Source organism: Protopterus annectens, chromosome 5.part0 (assembly GCF_019279795.1).
Source record: "Protopterus annectens isolate FY-2018-M chromosome 5.part0, PAN1.0, whole genome shotgun sequence".
In the NCBI taxonomy this organism is placed as follows: domain Eukaryota; kingdom Metazoa; phylum Chordata; order Ceratodontiformes; family Protopteridae; genus Protopterus; species Protopterus annectens.
The window spans coordinates 960,556,330-960,577,055 of NC_056735.1; the positions used below are offsets into that span (position 1 = coordinate 960,556,330).

The 20,726-nt window shown below is 41.9% G+C and overlaps 1 protein-coding gene across 1 annotated transcript in view; it reads right to left on the reverse strand.

Annotated features, from left to right (window-relative positions):
• The window catches only part of LRPAP1 (LDL receptor related protein associated protein 1), an 807,807-nt gene that overhangs the window by 227,617 nt on the left and 559,464 nt on the right, over positions 1–20,726 (reverse strand). The window contains exon 5 of the mRNA XM_044071944.1: positions 18,662–18,744. Coding sequence (XP_043927879.1) covers positions 18,662–18,744 — 83 coding nt within the window. The remainder of the gene's footprint in view (positions 1–18,661; positions 18,745–20,726) is intronic.

Sequence of the window (20,726 nt, forward strand, 5' to 3'; positions counted from 1 at the left end):
CAACAACTTTTTACCATTTGTTAGCAGACTTGATGATGCACTGTTCTCATGCAATAGACTTTCATCTAAACATAAAAAAAAATATATATATATATATATATATATATATATATATATATATACACACACACACATATATATATATATATATATATATATATATATATATATATATATATATATAGATATATATATATAATATATACAAGTGGTCATTGTCGCTCATCTTCTGTATCTGAACAAGAAGATGAGGCTTCGGTGTTCGTTTAAGCAGTTTACTACACACAAACGCATCAAGATGGATGGCAGGAACATTAAACTTAAACGAACAAACTGACTGCTACACTCATGCATGCTTTCACTCTGGCTGCTCACACAAAATGGCATTTTTGCTTGCACATGCTCAGTACTTATATACACATCCCCACTGACTGGAATGCATCTCAATAATCATAGCCCTGGAAGAAGTATAAACGGAGTCATGCTCACACAAACAATGAGTTAAGACCTTTGAAATAGAAGAAACTAAACGATTTTCCTCACAAGAAGAAACTGTTGCAGACAAAACACTCCTCATGCTTTCACAATTAGTCAAAATTATATCATACGAGCCTGTCAATTCAAAATTCTGAAAAATCAAAGCTCCAGAAGCACACTCTTTTTACCCACAATAATTTTCTCATCCTGGTCAAAAAGATTAGGACTGGAATTAACCAAATGTTTAGCAGCAGTAGGATTAACTAAAGCTACAGTTGCTGGGTCAAGTATGGGATGAAGGTATAAAGACTTAAGAGTGAGGTACTTCATGCATTCTATCTGCCTTTTTAGGAGCAGCAGGCTGACTATCAGGAAAATTGTAGGCATTGACATAGACGTTTTGTGGAGGTGATAGAACTGGAGGAATGGGTGCAGGTTCTGGAAATTTCCATCTCTAATAGTTCATATTTTCTAAGGGACAGAAACCTCAGCGGTCCACCACTGAAAAAACTGGTGCATTATGGAAATAGTCTCAGAGAAAGATAAACCCCCACAAGGAGAAGAAGAAACTGAACTCTCCTCTCTGAGTCTAAATCAGACAAATGAAGAGAAAACCCCTATATCTGTCCCTTCATCTTCCTATCCAGATTCAGGATACTGAATCTCTTCATGAATAGTAGTCTCTCTCTCTATCAGAAACCACTGCATAATAATGATCAATAGCCTAAATTAAACCATGATCCAGACCCAGTAAACTACTCCAAGTTCACAGAAGGTAACTAGGCTAATGGTTCTAGAGCCCTTACAAGCCTAGCCATATTTATCCCAAGTTGCCCCAATTGTCGGTGGTTAGGTGAGTGAAGTTTGCAGAGGCAAGGGTCTATGGTAGTTAATAACTTCCTCTGTCCAGGAGGGACATGGGCTTTACCCCAGGAGTGAATATGCAGTCACCCTTCCATTCATCCAGGCTGTGTCTGAAAAGTGTCAGGGAGAGGGTCTATTTCATGCGACTGGGAAGCGTGTTCTAGAGATGTGGCAGTCTCTGGGTACCAGCATGACCTGTTCACATCAGAGGCTAGGTTAAGATCCCTTAAGCGAGCGACCCTCATGCAGTTTGATTTATGAATGTGTAGCATTTCCATCAGGGCCAGGTCAGAGACTGCCCTGTAAGCCAGGCCCAGGTCATCCCCTTAGTAACCTGTAGGAGATAGAACACAGTGATAGGACTTTCAGTCTTTCTGCATAAGACTTGTTTTGTACAACCTCTAATTTCTTGGTGAGAAGCCTCTGATCTCTTCAACTGTTGTAGGTATCTGGTGAGGTACATGCAAAAGGAAGCATTTTACTCAGTTATTGTTCTGATGAGGGCCAAGCATAATGGAACTACAACATCCTTAGATCTAGATGCAATGACTTTACTCAAAAGATATTCCACATAAAAGGATTTCCTTACGACTGTGGATATGTGATGGTCAAAGTTCATGCTGCTATCAACCCAAATACACAGATCATGTACCACTGGGTCTACACGTGGGGTGGGGGTGCTGTCTATACTGTAATTAGTAGGGATGTCAGCTTCTCCAAAGGGAACAATAAAGCATTTTTTTGCATTTCTTTTTAAATCAGTGGCTTTGGCAACAATAATTTGTCTGAGTTAACCCTGTCTGGTGTACATTAAAATCATCGGGGGACTCAATGATTGCTCCCAATTTGCAATCATCCTCAAACTTGGTCAGCCACAGGTCGCCCAAGTTTGCCTGGACTTCTGAGAACAGTAAGGGGCCCAACACAGAACCCTGTAGTATGTCTTTGGTGACTGGCCTTTTGCTAGGTGAAGTCTCCCACTTTGACAGTATGTGTCCTATTGGTCAGCCAGTTGGCTGCCCATCTCAATGTATTGGTTAATTATATCGGTTAATGGGAAGAGTTTCTCTAGAATACTTGAGTGGAGGATTGTGTCACATACCTTGGTTATGTCAAGATAGGAGTGGGGAACATCTGTGTCTCACAATGGAATCACCTATGACAAATGCATTACGTTTTGTGGTGTAACGTCATGTTTAGTCTTTGGAGTCCTTTTGACAGGAAAAATGGGGCCAGCGGTGTTATTAATGGCAGCGCCGCTTCCCCAGGGATAAGCACAACATCCTGACCAAATAGGAACTTCATCCCTGTTCTCTATCCCAGGAGCGAGAACAGTGGCTCTTTCTTGCCCATAAAGGAGATCCAAACAACTGTGTGTGGGGGGGGGGGGGTAAAGGGGATATCAGTCCTTTCAAAAGCCAACTTCACTAATCCATCACTCCTGATAATACCAGGCTGGCTGATTATCTCTGTCAAATATGGGATATCTGAATCCCTACTTAAATTCTTTAATCTAAGTTTTTCCTCTGGTTACACATCAGAAGCCTGAAACACTGTCACTGTCATGCCATTACACACGGGGAACCCAACCAAGGACACTGGTAACTACAGACTATTAGTATCACAAGCCTCCTATGTAAAACTATGGAGCATATCATCTCAGACCTCATTAATCTGGACATTGAAAATATCTCAACCCTGGACCCTCCCCAATTCAGCTTTGTCAAAGTTCATTTCAGCTTCTTTAACCTTACTGATGTCTTTGAAAAAGTATCCAAAGCAGTGGATAGCGGTTACACAGTAGATAATTTATTTCTGAACTTGCCCAACATCTGACACTATTCTCCATGCAGACATTACTGACAGACATGTAAATCTGAATACAAACTCTTCTGCTGCATGGTGGACAGCTAACTAGTCGTCTGACAGAACCCATGTGGTTACAGTTACAGGTGCCACTTCTGAAAGCAAAAAGTTACCAGTGGTGTACGACAGGTCTCAGTGATGGACCACCTCCTATGTAGCATGTGCTTCTCCAACCTTCAGCCCAACACGCCTGGTCTATGGTTCTCTAATTTTACAGACCGTAAACTGGGTGGTATTATTCAATCTTCCACTGACTCACAATGGCTCCAGCATGAATTGGGCCATGTTAACAATTGGTGTAAGGACAACAGCCTCAAATTAAATGTGAAAAAAATAAAACATTTTCACATATGACACAGGTGATACACCCCCCTCCAATCAGACATCGTCATAAGGTTTCAATCCACCAGATCCAACATCTTCATTCCTTTTTACTCATATCTCATCACTCCTATTATTGATTATAATGCACCTTTTGGCATGCACTGGTCTAAAACGATCACTCAACTTGAGAGACCTCAGAGATTATAACAAAAAGATCAGCAGTCTCAAAATCTTAGGTAACGGGGCAGACTGGCAGCCTTCTGTCTTTACTCAGTCTCGTGTACGTAAAATCCTCTGTAAAGATCTGTCTCTAAACTTTTCGAGCCATGAAAGATTCAACAGTCGTTGACCTCTTATTCTTTACTAAACAAATGGAAGCTCAAAGACTCAGTTAGAGGAACTAAACCTTCAATAAGGTACAATGGCATTACTGATTCAGATCCCAACATATCCATCACTCTGGAATACAGTTCACTATAATTCAGAGTAGCTCCCTTGCCACCTTCAAGGTAAACCTAAATAATTGGAGAGGCAGCCTTAAGTTTTAACTTGGTCAAACATGTATTGCCCTCCTTGAGGCTACAGGGAACTTTCAAATGGGGGTTTTAGCTATTCTTGTAATGGCCTGCAGACTGACTAGTCCATTTGAACTTATGACCAACATGAATGATAATCTGCCAAAATACTCTGCCTAAAAAGCAGTGCTAGTGATGTCAAAATCACAAAACTTCCAACATAACAAAAAATAAATAAATAAATAAAAATACTGCTCAATGCTATGAGGCTAAAACAAGAAACTCCGCACTCTGGAAGATGTAGACATTTGTGTTGTTACGGAGACTTGGTTTAAAGCCTCAAAGAATTCCAGCAGTGCAGTGTTACAGTGTCTTCCACACATTTAGACCAACAACAACAATGCAGACAGGGGCTAAAGGTGGAGGTTCTTGATTTACATTAGCAACAAATATAACTCCAGGCTAGTAAAACAGAGTTATATTTGCATACAGGTCGCCATAGACAAGGTTCCTTACCATGCCATGGCCAGCTACAGGTCACCCTCTATGACAAACAAAAGTTCACAACTTGTACCTGGACCTACTTGAGACGGTCTATATCCAGCCAAACACCCGGGGAGACTTTAACTACCCCCCGCTATAGACTTGGAAACATACACAGCCTCTAACACACAGGAACATTTCCTGGACACTGTCAACACAAACACCCTTGACCAGAGAGTGCATACTCCAACTAAGGGATCAAACATACTAGACCTGGTACTCACTAACATTGGAGAGTTGAACCACCACTCACCTAGCAGTACAACTACAGACCCTCTTCAACTACAGCCTCAAAACAGGTTCTGTACTAAGTGAATGGAGGGCTGCAATGCTCATCTCTCTCCACAAGGCTGGACCATCAATCAACCCCGGGAACTACAAACCATCAGTCTAAACTGTAATACATAAAGCTATGGAATCAATTATCATGGAAATGATTAACACGGATATTGGCAACATACAGACACTGGACCCATCCCAGTTTTTTTTTTTTTGGGTCAAGGGAAGGTCTTGTCCACTCAACCCAACAGACTTCTTTGACAAGGTCACCAAGGTTATGGATGGGGCGGGGGGGGGGACACAGTGCATACTGCCTACCTTGACCTGGCCAAGGCATTTGATACAATATCCCACTCAGGCATTGGTGACAAACTCCCAGAACTAGGCAGAAATATATACATAAATCACTGTATTACTGGCTGGCTCAGACAGGAACCAAGAAATCACGTTTGGGGAGACCACAGTACCCCACGACTCTCTGTTGGGCCACTCCTGTTTGGCATCTACTTCTCAGAAGTCAATGCCAATGTTGACGGATGTCTGGCTAAGTTCACAGATGATTGTAAACTGGGAGCCAGCACAGATTTCCCCCTTGACACCAACATCTAACAAGAGGGTCTGACACAAACAAATGACTGGTGCTATAGCTACAATTAAAACAAAATAAAGAAATGCATTACGGTGCCCTTTGGGAAGTCATCCACCCAAACTAATTACTTCACTGGTAAACACCCCTAAAAGCTGACCTGGTAGTTAGGAATTTAGGAAAATGTAGATAGTAATGTGGTCTTTGACCCAAGTGTAGCCAAGGTAGTAATAAAATTCTATGCAAGACATCCAGGTCCAAGGATGTTATAGCACCACTCTACTCTGCCCTTATTAGACCCATCATCGAATACAATGCCCTCTCTAGCATGTACTTGACAAGACACCTGCAAAGGTTGAATGCTCACAAAGGTTCCTCACTATGGGGAATCCTGGGCATAAATATCCTGCACTACACCTCCACAGATTGCCTTAAGGCCCTATCTCTTTACTCAGTCCCCTACAGGTTACGGAGAGGTGATCTTTGTCTGGCATATAAGGCATCTTCAGACCCAGCTCTGACGGACCTCTTGCACATCCTCAAAATAATAAGCACAAGGAGCAGTAGATCCAAGATCTTAAACTCTGCCTATGACATAAGATCACAGGAGGTTACTAGGCTAATGGCCCTGAGGCCCTTACAAGCCACGCCAAGAGTTTATCCCCCAAAAAAGAAACATCAGCCAGCACCTGTCGCCCCTGTCAGTGAAGGACACAGGTGGAACCTCTGGGACAAATTTGTGGTTTCCCATCTACTCATCAAGGTTCCGCTTGAAGAGGGTTAGCGGGGTATTCTGACATGTATAGGAAGTCTATTCCAAAGACGAGGCAGCCTTTCAGAGACAAACCTGTCTCTCCAGCAGGTTTTGTTGATGTTGCATATTAGACTTAGGCACTTCATGCAGGTAATGCGCAAGGAGTTAGACTTATGGATATGGAGCATCGCCATTATGGCAGGGTATGAAATTGCCTTGTAGGTGATGCACAGATCACCTCTGAGCAATCTGTACAATACCCAGTAGAGTGATAGTGATTTCAGCCTGTCCATATAGGACAGGTGCTGGAGGCCATGGATTCCCTTTGTGACGTATTTCTGTGGCCTTTCCAGTTGGTGCAGATGTTTGGAGGTAATAACCTCCTTTTTTCTGGATGCAATCCCTTTACTTATGAGATGAACCAAGTAAAAGACTTTTCTGACCACTGCTGCCACATAAGTACAACATGCCATACACTCTCCATACAAAGCACATCACTGCCTCGCCCTGAACTCCCTCCAGTGGCTTGAACTCCCCCAACAACTACTGCTTTTACAATTTCAAATGTTACACTGCATTCTCTCTCTTCCCTTGTCTCTATCTATACTCCAATTTGGACTCTCCGTAACTCTAATCAGCAACTGCTAGACATCGACCAACCCAAAACACAGTAGGTAAACTTCTACATAAACACAATCTGGCCCAAGCTTGGAACAAACTTCCCCTACACATACGTTCCATCACCCACCCTTCACACTTTAAAAATGAACTCAACTGTCATCTACTTAACTCCAAAACTTGCCTTTGTCAAGACCCAACCTAAACTCCCAATACCCCACGTACACACCTAAACAATCCCTCCCCCTTTCATCTAAGTATTCTACTATATGGATACTTTATAAACTTAATATGTAAGGATGGTCAAAATTATGTAAATTTGTAATATATCATTTCTCTGAAAAAACATGATGTGTATATTTCCTTTGTGCATGCAATTTACTTGTGTCTTTACTATCTGTTTACCATATTTTTTGTAATTCGGTAGACTCAAATGTTGTAATTTCTGTAAACTGCTTGAATGGAGTTTTTCTCCTCGGGTCTCCACTGAAAATGGGCCACAAGCCCAGCTGGACCAACCCGGTTAAAATGTCAATAAATAAATAAAATAAATATGCTGCAGAGAATGATGCATTTCAGAGGATCCCTGTACTATGGAAAAGGTACACCATCTACAAGAAGCAGGCTTCATCCCAGACCTTTTCAAGGGAAATCTTGATCATTGGATGGAAGATCATAAATTCACCACTTGTCTGAACACTATGCCTCTGATGGACAGAGGCAGAAAGTAAATCAACTAATCCCAATCACCCCCTATAACCCTCAGCTGCCTCCTTACCAACAAGCCCTCACCATATGGGCATTCAATGTGCTACAGGAAAAAATGGGTTGGGTTGCATGGCTGGACTCAAAGCCCTGGTAGTTGACACCATAGTACAAACTTATGAACCTGTTATGAACCTTCTGTATATAATGTTTATGGTGAGTTAGTTAAAACTGCAAATCATATTGCTTGATACTGTATATATGTTAGTTGCTTGATACTGTATATGTTAGTATTGTTAACCAATGTACTGCTGTTATTTGTTGCAAATATTTTTGTTTTTGACTTCTAAGCACTTTATTTTTTAGGTCTGCCTGAGCTACTATATAAAACAGAGAATACAGAAACAATATAAAACAATTTTGTAGTTAGGCAGTAAATGAAAACTTAGCCAGTCAATACTACGAAATAAAAACCATACTAATTATATGAGAGCTAAACACCTAACAACAAAGGGACCTCAGATGGCCGCCAACTGTAAAGTACAGTATATTCAAAATATACAAGCTGTAGAAGACAGAGGAGAAAGGGAGGTTGGGGAGAAGAGGACAAAACGCAAAGTAAGGCTTTGTGAGATGAAAAATAATAGTGCTTTCACAGGATCATAGAAAGTTACTAGACTAATGCCCTAGGGCCCTTACAAGCCTAGCCAAGTTCTACCCTTATTTCCATGATCAGCACCTATTGCCCCTGTCCAAGAGGGACACAGGTAGAACCACTAGGTGAATTTACGGTTAACCATCCAGACACAATCTGGACTGAAGAGGGTCAAGCTCTGTTTGACATGAAGTAGGAATCTGTTTCAAAGGTGTGGTAAACTCTGGGAGACAAATCTGTCCTTTCAGCAGGTTTGACTAATGTAACATACCAAGTTAAGGTCTTTAGAGCAAGTAACCCGTGTACCATTTGACTTGCGGATATGTAGCATTTCCAATAAAGCAGCATCAGAGACTGCCTCTGAGTAGTCTGTACGAAACAGAATAAAGTGACAGTGATTTCAAACAATCCACATAGGAAAGATGCTGAATATCTTGAATTTTCTTTGTAATGAACCTTTGTGGTCTCTCCAGTTGCAGCAGATGCTTGGAAAGGTACATACCAAAAGAGCCGTTGTACTCAATTATTGGTCTAATGAGGAAACAGTACAGAGAGGTTACAACTTTTTTTCTGGAGGCAACGCCCTTAACTTATGAGATGAGCAATACAGAATGCCCTTCTCACCACTGTGGAGACATGGTGATCAAAGGTAAGGTTGCCGTCCACCTGTGTGCCCAGGTCTCTCACCACTGAGTATGTAGTTAGGGTGCTGCTGTGGTAATTAGCAGGAACATCGCTCTTACTGAATGGGATGACAATACACTTTTTTGCATTGAGTTTAAGGCCATAACTTTGGCACCAGTCATCAGTTTGTGTAAGATCCTCTTGTAGGATGCTGACATCATTTGGCCAATCTATGACCGATCCCAGTTTGCAGTCATCAGCAAACTGTCAGCCACAGACTTAGTTTTTGCTTGTACATCGGAGAAATAGATCCCAACAGTAGAGGTCTCAGGACTGATACCTGTGGAACACCACCAGTTACAGGTCTACTGTTGGGAGTTGGATTCCCCTATTTTCACAATGTATGTTCTATCACCGAGCCAGTTAGCAACCCATCTAGCGATATAAAGGGCTGACACCTAGCTGGGTGAGTCTGCCAACGATGCCAGAGTGGGGGATAGTGTCAAAAGCCTTGGCTAAGTTGGTTAGAAGGTAAATATGAGTTACTGTGATGACTTAATGGCTGTTGTAACGAATAGGTTACATTTTGCCAAATTACACAGATTTATTTCAAAAAGAAAAAAATCATTTGATGCAGATCCTTTAACAAGTGCCATGGAATACTACTGAACCAGATTGTTGGAGTCACCAATTACTAAGAAATCTGCATTACCACTTCTGTTTCCAAGGCTTATGGTAAATGTAAAGAAACCTACAATTCCTTCCTGTCCCATAGCATTTTCTAAGATGTTGCTGACCCCTCATGGAACATACATCAGGTTCAACTAAAGTTAAAAAAATAAATAAATAAATAAAAATTCCTATCTCACACATGCTGCCATGTCGAGTCTGCTGAATTAAAGGGACATACAGAGATACTAAAACTTCCATTTGGGGGTCTGCAACTACAACCAAGGCAAGTGCTGGCCAAAAGTGCAAACTGTGTGTCATGCAACAAGCTGGAAATGATGCGCGTCCTGTTGAAGACAGACCTTGCATTACATTAGAGGACCCTGCTGACCAGTGGTCTTCAAGTTCCAGTTAATAACCTACAATGCAAGTCCAGCACCTGAGGTACTACAAACAAGAATTTTGCTGGCCTACGTGCAATTCCACTGCATGGTGGTAAAAGGAAACCTGAACCAGAATCACAGCCTCCCAACACACACTGGAAATACATAAATGTGCAACACTCATACCTTGCCCTACCATTGAGCCTCTGTAACATTCCTAAAAAGCTGCAGAATTTATAAAACTTTAGAGGGATCTGAGGCGACACAAAAAGTGAGAATGAGTAAAGGAGTCACCTGTCGGGTACAAGTCCCATTTACTCTAGACAATGGACAAGGCAAGATCAAGAGCAGGTAAATGTACACGCAGAGCAAGTTTAAACCTCCATGCATAAATTATTTTATTTTTATTTTACATCTGATTACTGGGGTGACACACTGATCACAACTGACCATTTGCAGGTATTGTCCTGGTGAAATTATTAACACAGAAGAAAAAAAATAGAACAGAGGTACAGTAAAAGCTGTACATTTTGAAAATGTAACAGAAAGTAAAAATATATAACAAAATATACAGAAGCAATTAATAGATGTAGTAACATTTATGAGATGCAAATTTTTCAATCCACACAATTACATTTCAAGCTTACATCATGGTGGAAATGTTGTGGAATAATGACAGTCAGTGAGGGGGCATAGTGAGGGAGTTATGAGGTGTTAGTAGCTGAAGGCAGTAATGCTCAAGGTTGAGAGGCCCTTTTGGCCTGCTGTGTCACAAACATTGTTTGATTTGGTGTAGAGGATTTTAAGTTCAGCTCTGAAGGTGGAGAGGGGGCATTTTAGGTTCTTTAGATGATTAGGGAGGGATTCCCATATTTTAGCAGGAAGGATGGAAAAAGAGAGGTCAGTGTAGTGTATCCTGGTTTTGTGCAGGCTGGAGTGGGAGGGCTACTTGAGAGAAGTGTCTGAAGTTGTTGTATGTGAGGGTTCATAGGTAGGTACTAGGCTATTGGGCCTAGGGCCTATATAAGCAAAGCCAAAAAGATACCCCAGCTTTTGCCACCCAAGAAAAATTTTTTCCTGTGCCCCTGTCAAGCAGAGCCACAGAAGTGATCCTCAGGGTGAATTTCCTATTTCCCATCCAATCATCAATGAGGAGCTTTGTTTGATATTGATAGGTAGTCTGTTCCAGAGTATGGGAAGACAGGGAATCTATCCCTCTAGCATGTTCTGTTTATTGTGGTGAAAAGGTTTAGGTCCCTAGAGCATGTAGCTCGGAGGGATTGGGATTTCTTTAAGTGGAGCATGCCCAACAGCTCTGTGTTTGACATAGCTTTGTATGTTAGGCAGAGATAGCCTCTGAGTAGGCGATATGCGACAGTTAAGCTGGAGTTTTTTTGAGATGGTCTGCATAGGGCATCTGTTTGAGGCCGGTAATCCTCTTTGTGAGGTATTTCTGCAGCCTTTCCAGTTGTTGAAGATGTCTTGTGAGGTACATACCAAAAGAGGCTTTGTACTCTATAATGGGTCTAATGAGTGGCGAGCAGAGGGGAACAATGACCTCTTTTTTCCTGGATAAGAAACCTTTTGTGATGAGGTGTGCCACTTAGAAGGATTTCCTGACTACTGTGGCGATGTGATTATCAAAAGAGAGACTAATGTCCACCTGTGTCCCAAGGTCTCTTACCATACTTTCAGTGTTAAGTAGACTACCGCCTATGTGGTAGTTCATGGGAACAGAGTTTTTACCAAAGGGGATAACAATGCACTTTTTGGCATTGAGCTTGATGCCATGGCTTTGACACCAGGCATCTGTCTCAGTGAGGCCCCTTTGTAGGATGTCCACATCATTAGAAGTTTCGATTATGGCTCCTAGTTTGCAGTCATCTGTGAACTTCGTTAGCCAAAGACCTTCTGTGTTAGGATGTACTTCAGGGAAGTAGATACCAAACAGGAGAGGACCCAGGACTGAACCCTGTGGTACTCCACTTGTCACTGGTCTGAAGTTGGATTTGGAGTCTGCTACTTTCACAGTGTGGGTTCTGTCAATGAGCCAGTTGGCAACCCATCTTGTGACATAGGAATTTATACCTAGTTTAATGAGTTTATCTATAATTCCAGAGTGGGGGGATGGTGTCGAAAGCCTTGGCAAGATCTAGATGGGCTGTGTGAATCACCTTTACCGTCGTCTACGGCTTTGGTGACTGCTTCAAAGAAGTCTATCAGGTTTAGGAGACATGATCTGCCTTTTACAAACCCAACTGGGTGGGGTCCAGAATTTGGAGATTACCAATGTTTGTGTTTATAAGTTCCATGACGATACGTTCCATGGCCTTGCAGACCAGGCTAGTCGGGCTAATGGGGCAGTTCTTCCCGGAGTACATGGTGGCTCCCCCCTTTTGTGGAGTGGGAGAACTGTCGCTGTGTGCCATTCAGTGGGCACAAAGGCTGAAGTGAGGCTATGACTGAACATGGTACTTAAGTGGGGTGCCAGTTCATTCTGTAGTTCGTGTAGAATGCAGCCTGCGATGTTGTCAGGTCTCATGGATGCTGTTTTCTTGGCTTTGGAGAGTGTGGTTTTTACCTGTGCAGCCGTGATTACAAGAACTTTGCATTCTTCCGGTATAGAGATGGGCCCTTTAGGGGCTAAGAGGGGGGAAAGTTAGCACTGAACCCATATGCCAGGATGTTGGCAATATCAGTTGGTTGTGTATATTTAGTGCCATTGTGCTGTAATTCAGAGAAGATCCGAGTGTTGCCATTGAGATTCTTGACATAGCTACAGAATGCTTTGTGGCTGTCTTTAGAATCAAGGGCGATTTTGTTTTCGCAACTAGCTTTGAGGATTTTCTGAGGGATCTCAGCGTCTTACTGAGGCTGACCAGGGAGTTCCTCCAATCATGGGATTTTACTCTTTTTTTAAACAGTTTCTTTTTTTCTGTTGTAGAGTTTGTTTATGGCAGGGGACCACCAGACTGGCTTCCTTTTTTTTTGGAGAATAGCATCTTGGTTCTGTTAGGGATAGCACGATATATGCACTCGTGTAAGTGCTTATAAAGTGCATTTGTGTAGGATTCAACAGTCGTACCTCCATTGTCCATCTGCATGGGTGTCTTGAAGTTTGCCACTACTGTCTTGAGAAGCGTGAAGTTGGCTTTGGAGAAATTTTTACGGTGGTTTCCCTAATGGGGGTGGGGGCAGGATGTGGATCTCTAGGGTGATTAGCCTGTGGTCGGATCTGACCAATGAGGAATTGAACACTGGTCACCCAGGTTGGTAATGACCAGGTGTAGGATATTGCTGCCCCTGGTGGGGGTGTGGATAAGTTGATCCAAGGCACTGGAATTTATGAATTCCAGAAAATGTTGAGCAAAAGAGTTGGTACATGAGTAGTTTTCCCATTTAATGGTGGGGTAATTGAAATCACACATTATTAGGGTGTTGGGTTGTACCCTAATATTTTCCAGTGCATCAAGAAATGAGGAGTGGGAATCCTGGGGCATGGCGGGGGATTTGTAGCAAGCTACAATTTGGATTGTGGTCTTGCCCAGAATTAGCTGCACTTCAATAATCTCGGATGCATTATGCTGAGCAACTAGCCTGGAGGTGTGGATATCCTTAATGAATATGGACACGCCTCTGCCTTTAGTGTTTCGGTCCAGGTTAGGTGGTCGAAAGGTGTGGTATGAATTACAGCCTGGTAATGCAGGGGTGCCCTCTGCAGCCTTGAATCAGGTTCTCTGTCACTGCACAGATGTCGATGTTCTCCATTTTAAGGAGTGCCTCGAGCGAGTGCATTTTGAGGTTTAGACTTCTAGCACTGAGTAGCATTACCCTCATATTTTCCTTGCTTGTACCCGTTACGGTGGTGAATTTGTCATTTGAACCTTTCCTAAAAAAGGCACTATGGGGTGGGCAAGAGTCTTAGCCAGTATCCAGAATCCCAAGGGCGGCAGGTGCAGACCATCTCTGACAAAGCATCATGGTCCGTCTATCATGTCAACTCAGGCAGACAGATACTGGATTCCCTTAGAATGACACCAGAAGCTTAGCCAATTGTTGACGCCAATCATTTTGTCCTTGTATGGTGGTATTATTATGGGTGATGGCAGGATGCTCCTCAGAGCTAGGATCATACCTGCCTGGGCTACAAGACTGGAGAGCTCCTCCAGGTCTTTTTTCATGTAGTCCAAGGAGGTACATCTCAGGTCATTCACACCAACATGGACAATGACAGAGTCATATTTGTACTTGCTGTGGAGTGAACTGAGTGCGTGCGTTATGTGGTGGATCCTGGCACCTGACAGGCAGCTGCCAGCAACTTTCGCTTTGTTTAGACAGGTGAGTGGAACATCAGTGTGCCCGTCTATAGAGTCACCTATGACTAGAGTGTTGGGTACGTTGCTATGCCTTATGGGCTGTGGTTGAGTGGCACACTGAGTTTGTGGGCTATGTGTCATTTGGGTTGTGTTGGGAGGGGTGGAGGTTGCTTGCATTTCTGCTTTGGAGGTCTCTGTTGCTTGAGCAGATTTTTATTGACAGCCTCCACGAATGTAGGTGTGTGTTTTGTATTTCTATGTGTGTGCTTTGGTGGTGTAGGTTTTGAGGGACTATGTGATGAGTGTGGTGTGGTGCAAGTGTTTACCTTCTCCTCTTGACTGTCTAAGTCCAGTCTTGGGTGAAGAGAGCTTTGCTTCCAGTTTGGCTATATAAGTGCATCTCTCACAGGTTGTAGTGTTGGGAGGTAGGAGGAGAGGGTTGTCTGTGTACATGAGGCAGTTGCTGCATTGCCCCAAGATGGCCAGGGTCATCAGGGAGACAGAAGAAAACACTGGGAGCTGACCCTTAGACATGCCTGGACAGGTGCTTATTTATTAAGTACTAAAAACTGTTTTCCTCTAGACAAGTGAGGAAAGTTGAGTGTTGTATTAATTTGTAGCTTATTTAGTGCTTACAATGAGTTCTGAACAAGTGCTGAGCTCAAGGAAACAGATTTGAGTGCTAAGACTAAAAAAACTGGCTAGTTCTAAGGGAAAATTTGAAGAGCGGACTTTATGGCGCTGGGAATAGTTTATGCATTGCCACTTAGCCAGTGTTAAAGTGTATTTTTTAATATCTTTTGATATAAAAGCAGCAAATGAGCAAACTGATTTAAACAAATTAACTAATAAAAAGCTAAAAACGAAGCCCCATTCCAGCAGTCTTTGATCAGACAAGTTCTAACTGCACACTCCTGCCACTAGGGTGCAGGGGAACCTTCTCCAAAAAAGATGGCCTGGATTAGTGCTCAAGTTATACAAACAAAGCTAGATTCAGCAGGTCTGAATCTAGTCTATGCTACAGAAAACAAGGTGTACCAATTTCAGAAAGAAACAGTTCAAATAAACAGGCACAATAAGCCTTTAACCAGAAACTCCCAGCTCAGAAGGGAAGAATCTACCTTCTCCTCCCACAAGAGTGCAGACCACACATTCTTAATGTAAAATAACTGGCCTGAAGCCCAAGTGCTTAAACCAGAACTAATACACTTTTAGAATAACAGACGGTAAGCCTTCAATCCGTGGGAATGAGTTAGGCTGGAGAAATGTGAAGATGAGAGGTTAGCAGCAAGTCTACTTTGTGCTGCACTGGCAGCCATTTGGCTTTTTTGAGGGTAAAGCAGTGACGGTCATGAGAGGGTGAGTTAGTGATGAAATGTCAGATTTTGTTTTCTACTGTCTGTAATGTGGAGGAGTTTTTCTTAGAGGCTGTCATTATGGACAGTTCACATCCAAGTTGGGTGAGATTTTCCTGGCTCAAAAGAGATGAGATTTAACCTTTGCCCTCTCTTTTCTATATGGGTACTGAATGTCTAGCCATAAACAAAGGTATTTGAAGGAGTTAGTCGCTTCCATCGGTGCACCACAATGGGTACTGCAGTATACTGAGTGACTTTGGTAATTTTTTTTAGTTTTTGAGTGAAGCCAAACAGCATGCCTTTGGTTGTTGTAGAACTAAGTGTTTGTGCTAAATGAGCCAGGAATTGAGGGACTCTAGGTTTTTTTTGGTGTTAAGTTTTGATTGTAGAGTGGTTGTTGCTGGACCTAAAGAGTACCATATTATCAGTGTAGTGGATGAATTTTAGAGTAGGAAGGTCATGAGATGGTTTGTTAATGAAAATATAGAAGAGGTTCCACAACAGAACCTTGGGGTATTCCCACTAAACAGGCTATTTTAACTATTAGCAATTTTTTCAACAAGACATCTTGGAACCAGGTGATTGATGCATTACTAATGCCAATGTTCTGGACAGAGAGAGGAGGAGGAGGAGATGGTGGCTGATAAGGTGAAAGGTGTTTGTGAGATGAACAAATATTGCTCCTATCAAATTACGTTTTTCCACGGTGAGGAGAATGCCCTCTGTTAGGCACCAGATTTCCATCAGTGTACTACCTGTTTAGAATCCATGCTGTTTTAGGGTAAGAAGATGGTATTGTTGAATGTAGGTTGACAGCTGTATATAGATGACTTCTTCCAGCACATTGCTAAGAGTGGACAGGAAGGAAATAAGACAAAAGAGTGATGTGTTTTGGGGTTTGGATTGTTTGGGCTGGGACGTGGAGGTAATGAGTGCTGGTTTCCAGATATTTGACATTATATTTTGTGTCAGGCAAACATTAATGATAGGATGAAAAGGCTGGATTAGAAATTCCCTGCAGTGGTATATAAACCAGGGAAAAATGCAATCTGAGCCTGGGGGAAGAGTCCAAGGGCATGTCTTCAACTATGTTACTGATTTGCTTACGTGACATTTTCTCTGAATTAGAAAGGGAGTGAAAGAAGTGGGCTCTGGGATGGGGCGATGCTGTCAGTAGACTGGAGGGGGTGGCTAAACTCTGTGACAAAGTCAGAGCAGGTGAGTGCTCCTTGATTAGTCTGGATTAGGTTTAGAGAGGATTTCTTGGCAGAGAATTTGAGTCAATTGAACAGACTGGCCTTATGCCACCAGGGTATTGGGCTTATTTAAGAGAGAAAGTTGCTTAGTTTTGAGATGGTTTTGCTTTCTGCCACCATACAGATCGTTTATCGAACTTCTGGACTTTGGTAATGGTAGCATGGTGGCCAGGAGTTACAAAAACAGCACAAAACAAGATGACATGCAGAGTTCAAATAAGCTATGAAGTACTCCAAACTGGGGGTTACATGGTATGCAGGTTGGAATCCTCGTTTCCTTAACTACACGACACTAAATATGTTGGTGTTCAGTTTTAGGCCATGATCCTGACATTATGGGTTTATCCAAGTCCACAGTGGTGAGAAACCTGGTATTCTCCTCAACATAACAGTGAAGTATCTATTGTCTGGAACTAGACAAACTTAGTCAAAGAAGAGCAATCCATAGGTGAATTTAGTGGACACTGGGGTGGGATTCCAATATCTCAGTGCTTTCAGCAATTACTCTCCATATCTTCACAGCAAGTAACTGCTTTTCTATGCAATCATTCTTTAGCTTCTGCTTCATTGGTCTGCATCTGCATTTATACTGCTGCATTCTTAATGTCCTCTGATAATGCTATGGCCTCTTGCTCATCATCAATTCTCTCCACAATAATTGATCACAATCTTTCTGATCCAGCCCCTTGGAGATCTGGGAATTTACTCAGTTCTTCAAAAGCAATATCAATAAATCATTTTCATTATGAAAAACAATTTCAGCATCTTTACCAATAATCACCAAACTGAAAACAAAAACAAAGTCAGTCCATGGCACCTCCCCAGCAGAAGCTACAACAGTGGAACTTCTCTAACATCCTGGCCAAATTTATCACAATTACTAAAAGTAGGGGTTGGGAGGGTGGCCTAATGGTTAAGGTGTTTGCCTTACAAACACAAGGTGCAGGGTTTGAGTCTCACAAGGGATAATTGGCTAGGCTTAAAATGGCTCTCAAGGGCAGTTAGCCTAGTACTAATCTATGAACCTATGAACCTATCACTTTGGACCTCTCTAGTTAGAAGTGGTGACAGCCTTTGCCACCTTCTAATTTTCAGTCATAGCTTTCATTTTTCATTTCCTCTCCAAGCCTCATCTCTGTAATTAGCTAGAGTGGTTATTTTTTCCTTGCACATTTCCTCTTCATGTAACGGAATTTGCTAGGATACTCTTTCCTTTTACTGTTTTGGTGCCTGCCACTCTTCCATATTAAATTTCCCTGGTGCTTCTTAAGACTGAAAGTCCTTAGCAAGAGGCATACTTATCACTTGGCAAACAAAGCAATGTGTTAATCAAGAAAAGCAAAAAGTGTACTAGTAAAGGTGTATTAGTCAAAAGGTTCCATCTTGTAATGGGTAGAAATGTGGACTCTGATTCCAGACATCGAAGTTCAAATCAGAGGAACCTGCCTATTTTCTACTTTAGTCTGACAACTAGCACAGAGGACTAAAAGCTCTGACCTGCTAAGGAGTGCTTCCTGTGCCAAGGGTAGAAGGACTGAATCTTTCCACCTTCATTTGCCTACTTTATGATTTTCAGCAAGTGATTTTACCAGATCGCGTTCTGGGGAAACTGGGAATTTGGGCTAGGCTCCTTAATGGTCTCCTGGACTGCATGCCTAGCAACTATGTCTTGTGAATCCACAAAAGGCAAAAAAAAAAAAAATCTTCATTTTCAGTGTATAGTAAACTTTTCACAACCTTGACAAACCCTGCAAGCATTCAGCAGTGAAGGGCAAGAGAAAAGCTTACTATTTTTTAACATTACCCCCCCCCCATAAAATAAAAAAAAGATAAGTCAAAAAGAAGGCAGCACTACATATTCCACCTTACCTTTAATGACTCAAGTTCCTTTGTTGTAAAATTTGATCTTTGGGCCATCTCCCACAGCTCAATAACTCTAGGTTCTTTAAATTCTAGTTAAAAAAAAAAAAAAAAACGACATAAGCAACCAACAAATGAACAGCTAGAAATATAGTACAACACAAAGTGACTAAGCTGTAGAATTAGTCTCCTGTTCATCCAGTCTCCAATAACATTCCTGCTCCAAACTAAATGTTTGCTGCAGTGACTGCACTAATCAGATATATTTAGCCAGCATTACATTAATGTCAAGTTAGCAACATTTTGGCTTTAACCAACCATAGCAATTATGGAAGCAATCCAACCACAGTGGGAGCTACATCAGACTTGCTAATTAGTAATGTAATAACGTGCAAGGTGCTGACAAGAAGTATGTCACAAACTGTTGAACTACTACTTCTAGTTGAGTATTGAAAAATTCTAAAACAGTATAACGGAGATGGTTAGATTTGTAAATAATCTCAAAATAATGTTACAGCAACATTAAAATGTTTATCTGGTTCCAGCATTAAAAGCAAATAACTGTTACTCTTAAGACTGCCTCTTCTTTGCAATGATACTGTGCTGTTCAAGTTAACTATTTCTCTCATAGCCATCTGTGCGTCAGTTGCACAGCACCAGCTAATAATTAACTAAAATATAATACTTATGATTTACTAATCTCACAACACACAACTAAAAATACAAGTGGGATAACGTTTTCAATTTGGTATTCTTATTTTTTATATGAGCTATTAACAGAATACTGGTTAACATACAACAAAACTGTGGAACATAGCCACAGCTTTACTAAATAATATTTCTACAGTAAGCCCTCAATAAGGGGCCAAACTGAAGACATACTCTCAACGTAAGTGACTTACTGCACTGGGAGCAAATCTTTTGGACTATGGTCCCATTGAAAGCCTGTTTAGGGATGAGCCTTACACCGAGAAAGTACAGTTCTGTAAATACTTAACGTTAACAGTACAGGTCCTACGGCTCTCTGTTGCAGTATTTTAATACTATTGTGTTATCTTTCTAAGGTAACATGGTGTCCACCTGGTGTACCAAAGTCAATAACCTTCCCTATGCATGTACATCTAGTGTTGGACCTAAACCTGTGGGCATAGTGATCCACAAGTGAATGCAACAGTGTAAGCTCCTCAAACTACCCTATGTAAAAGAGCTAACAAACAAGAATGCCAGCCAAAAACAGGGCAGAAGGGACTGCTCACCCATCCATCTACACAATGCAGGGATAAAAATAAACAACAGAGAGGGAAGGCGGGAGGAACGCAGCACTGTAACAGTGATCAGTATATCTACTGCAACAGTGCTGTGATGGTAAACAAGTGTGCCATAACAGAAGAGTAGACAAGTCCAGAAGTGAGAAGTTCTCACAAGTAGGAAAAAAAATGTTGGGGCCCCACCCAAAGGAATTTTTCATTCTTTTTATCACAGCAGACAGAAAATACCTTCCATTTGAAGAGTTTTTAATGGTAGATTTTCTTGCCTCCTAAAGCATGTCCTCTGAGAAATGGTGTCTTAAAAACAATTAAATCCTATCATCCAGAGTGTCAGTTTGGGAGCCTGCAAAACCTTTGGCTTTAGGGGGAGAGGGGGAAAGGCATAGAGGTACTTACCCATCCCAACAAAAAGACATGTCATTCATCCTCCAGGCCTACTGACTTGAAGTCCTGGATCAAAACAGCTTGAGCTGTCTGTTTAGAGTGGAAGCAAATAAGTCTATTTAAGGAATACTCCATCTGTGGACTATATCCAGGAAGACCCTCTCATAGGTTCATAGATAGGTACTAGGCTATTGGCCCTAGGGCCTATATAAGCCTAGCCAAACGGTACCCTGGCTTTTGCCACCCAAGAAAATTATTTTCCTGTGCCCCTGTCAAGCAAAGCCACAGAAGTGATCCCTGGGGTGAATTTCCTCTCTCTCATCCAGTCATCAAGATTTTTCTTGAAGAGTGCTAATGAGGAGCTTTATTTGATATAGATAAGGTAGCTTGTTCCAAAGTATGGGAAGTCTCTGGGACAGGAA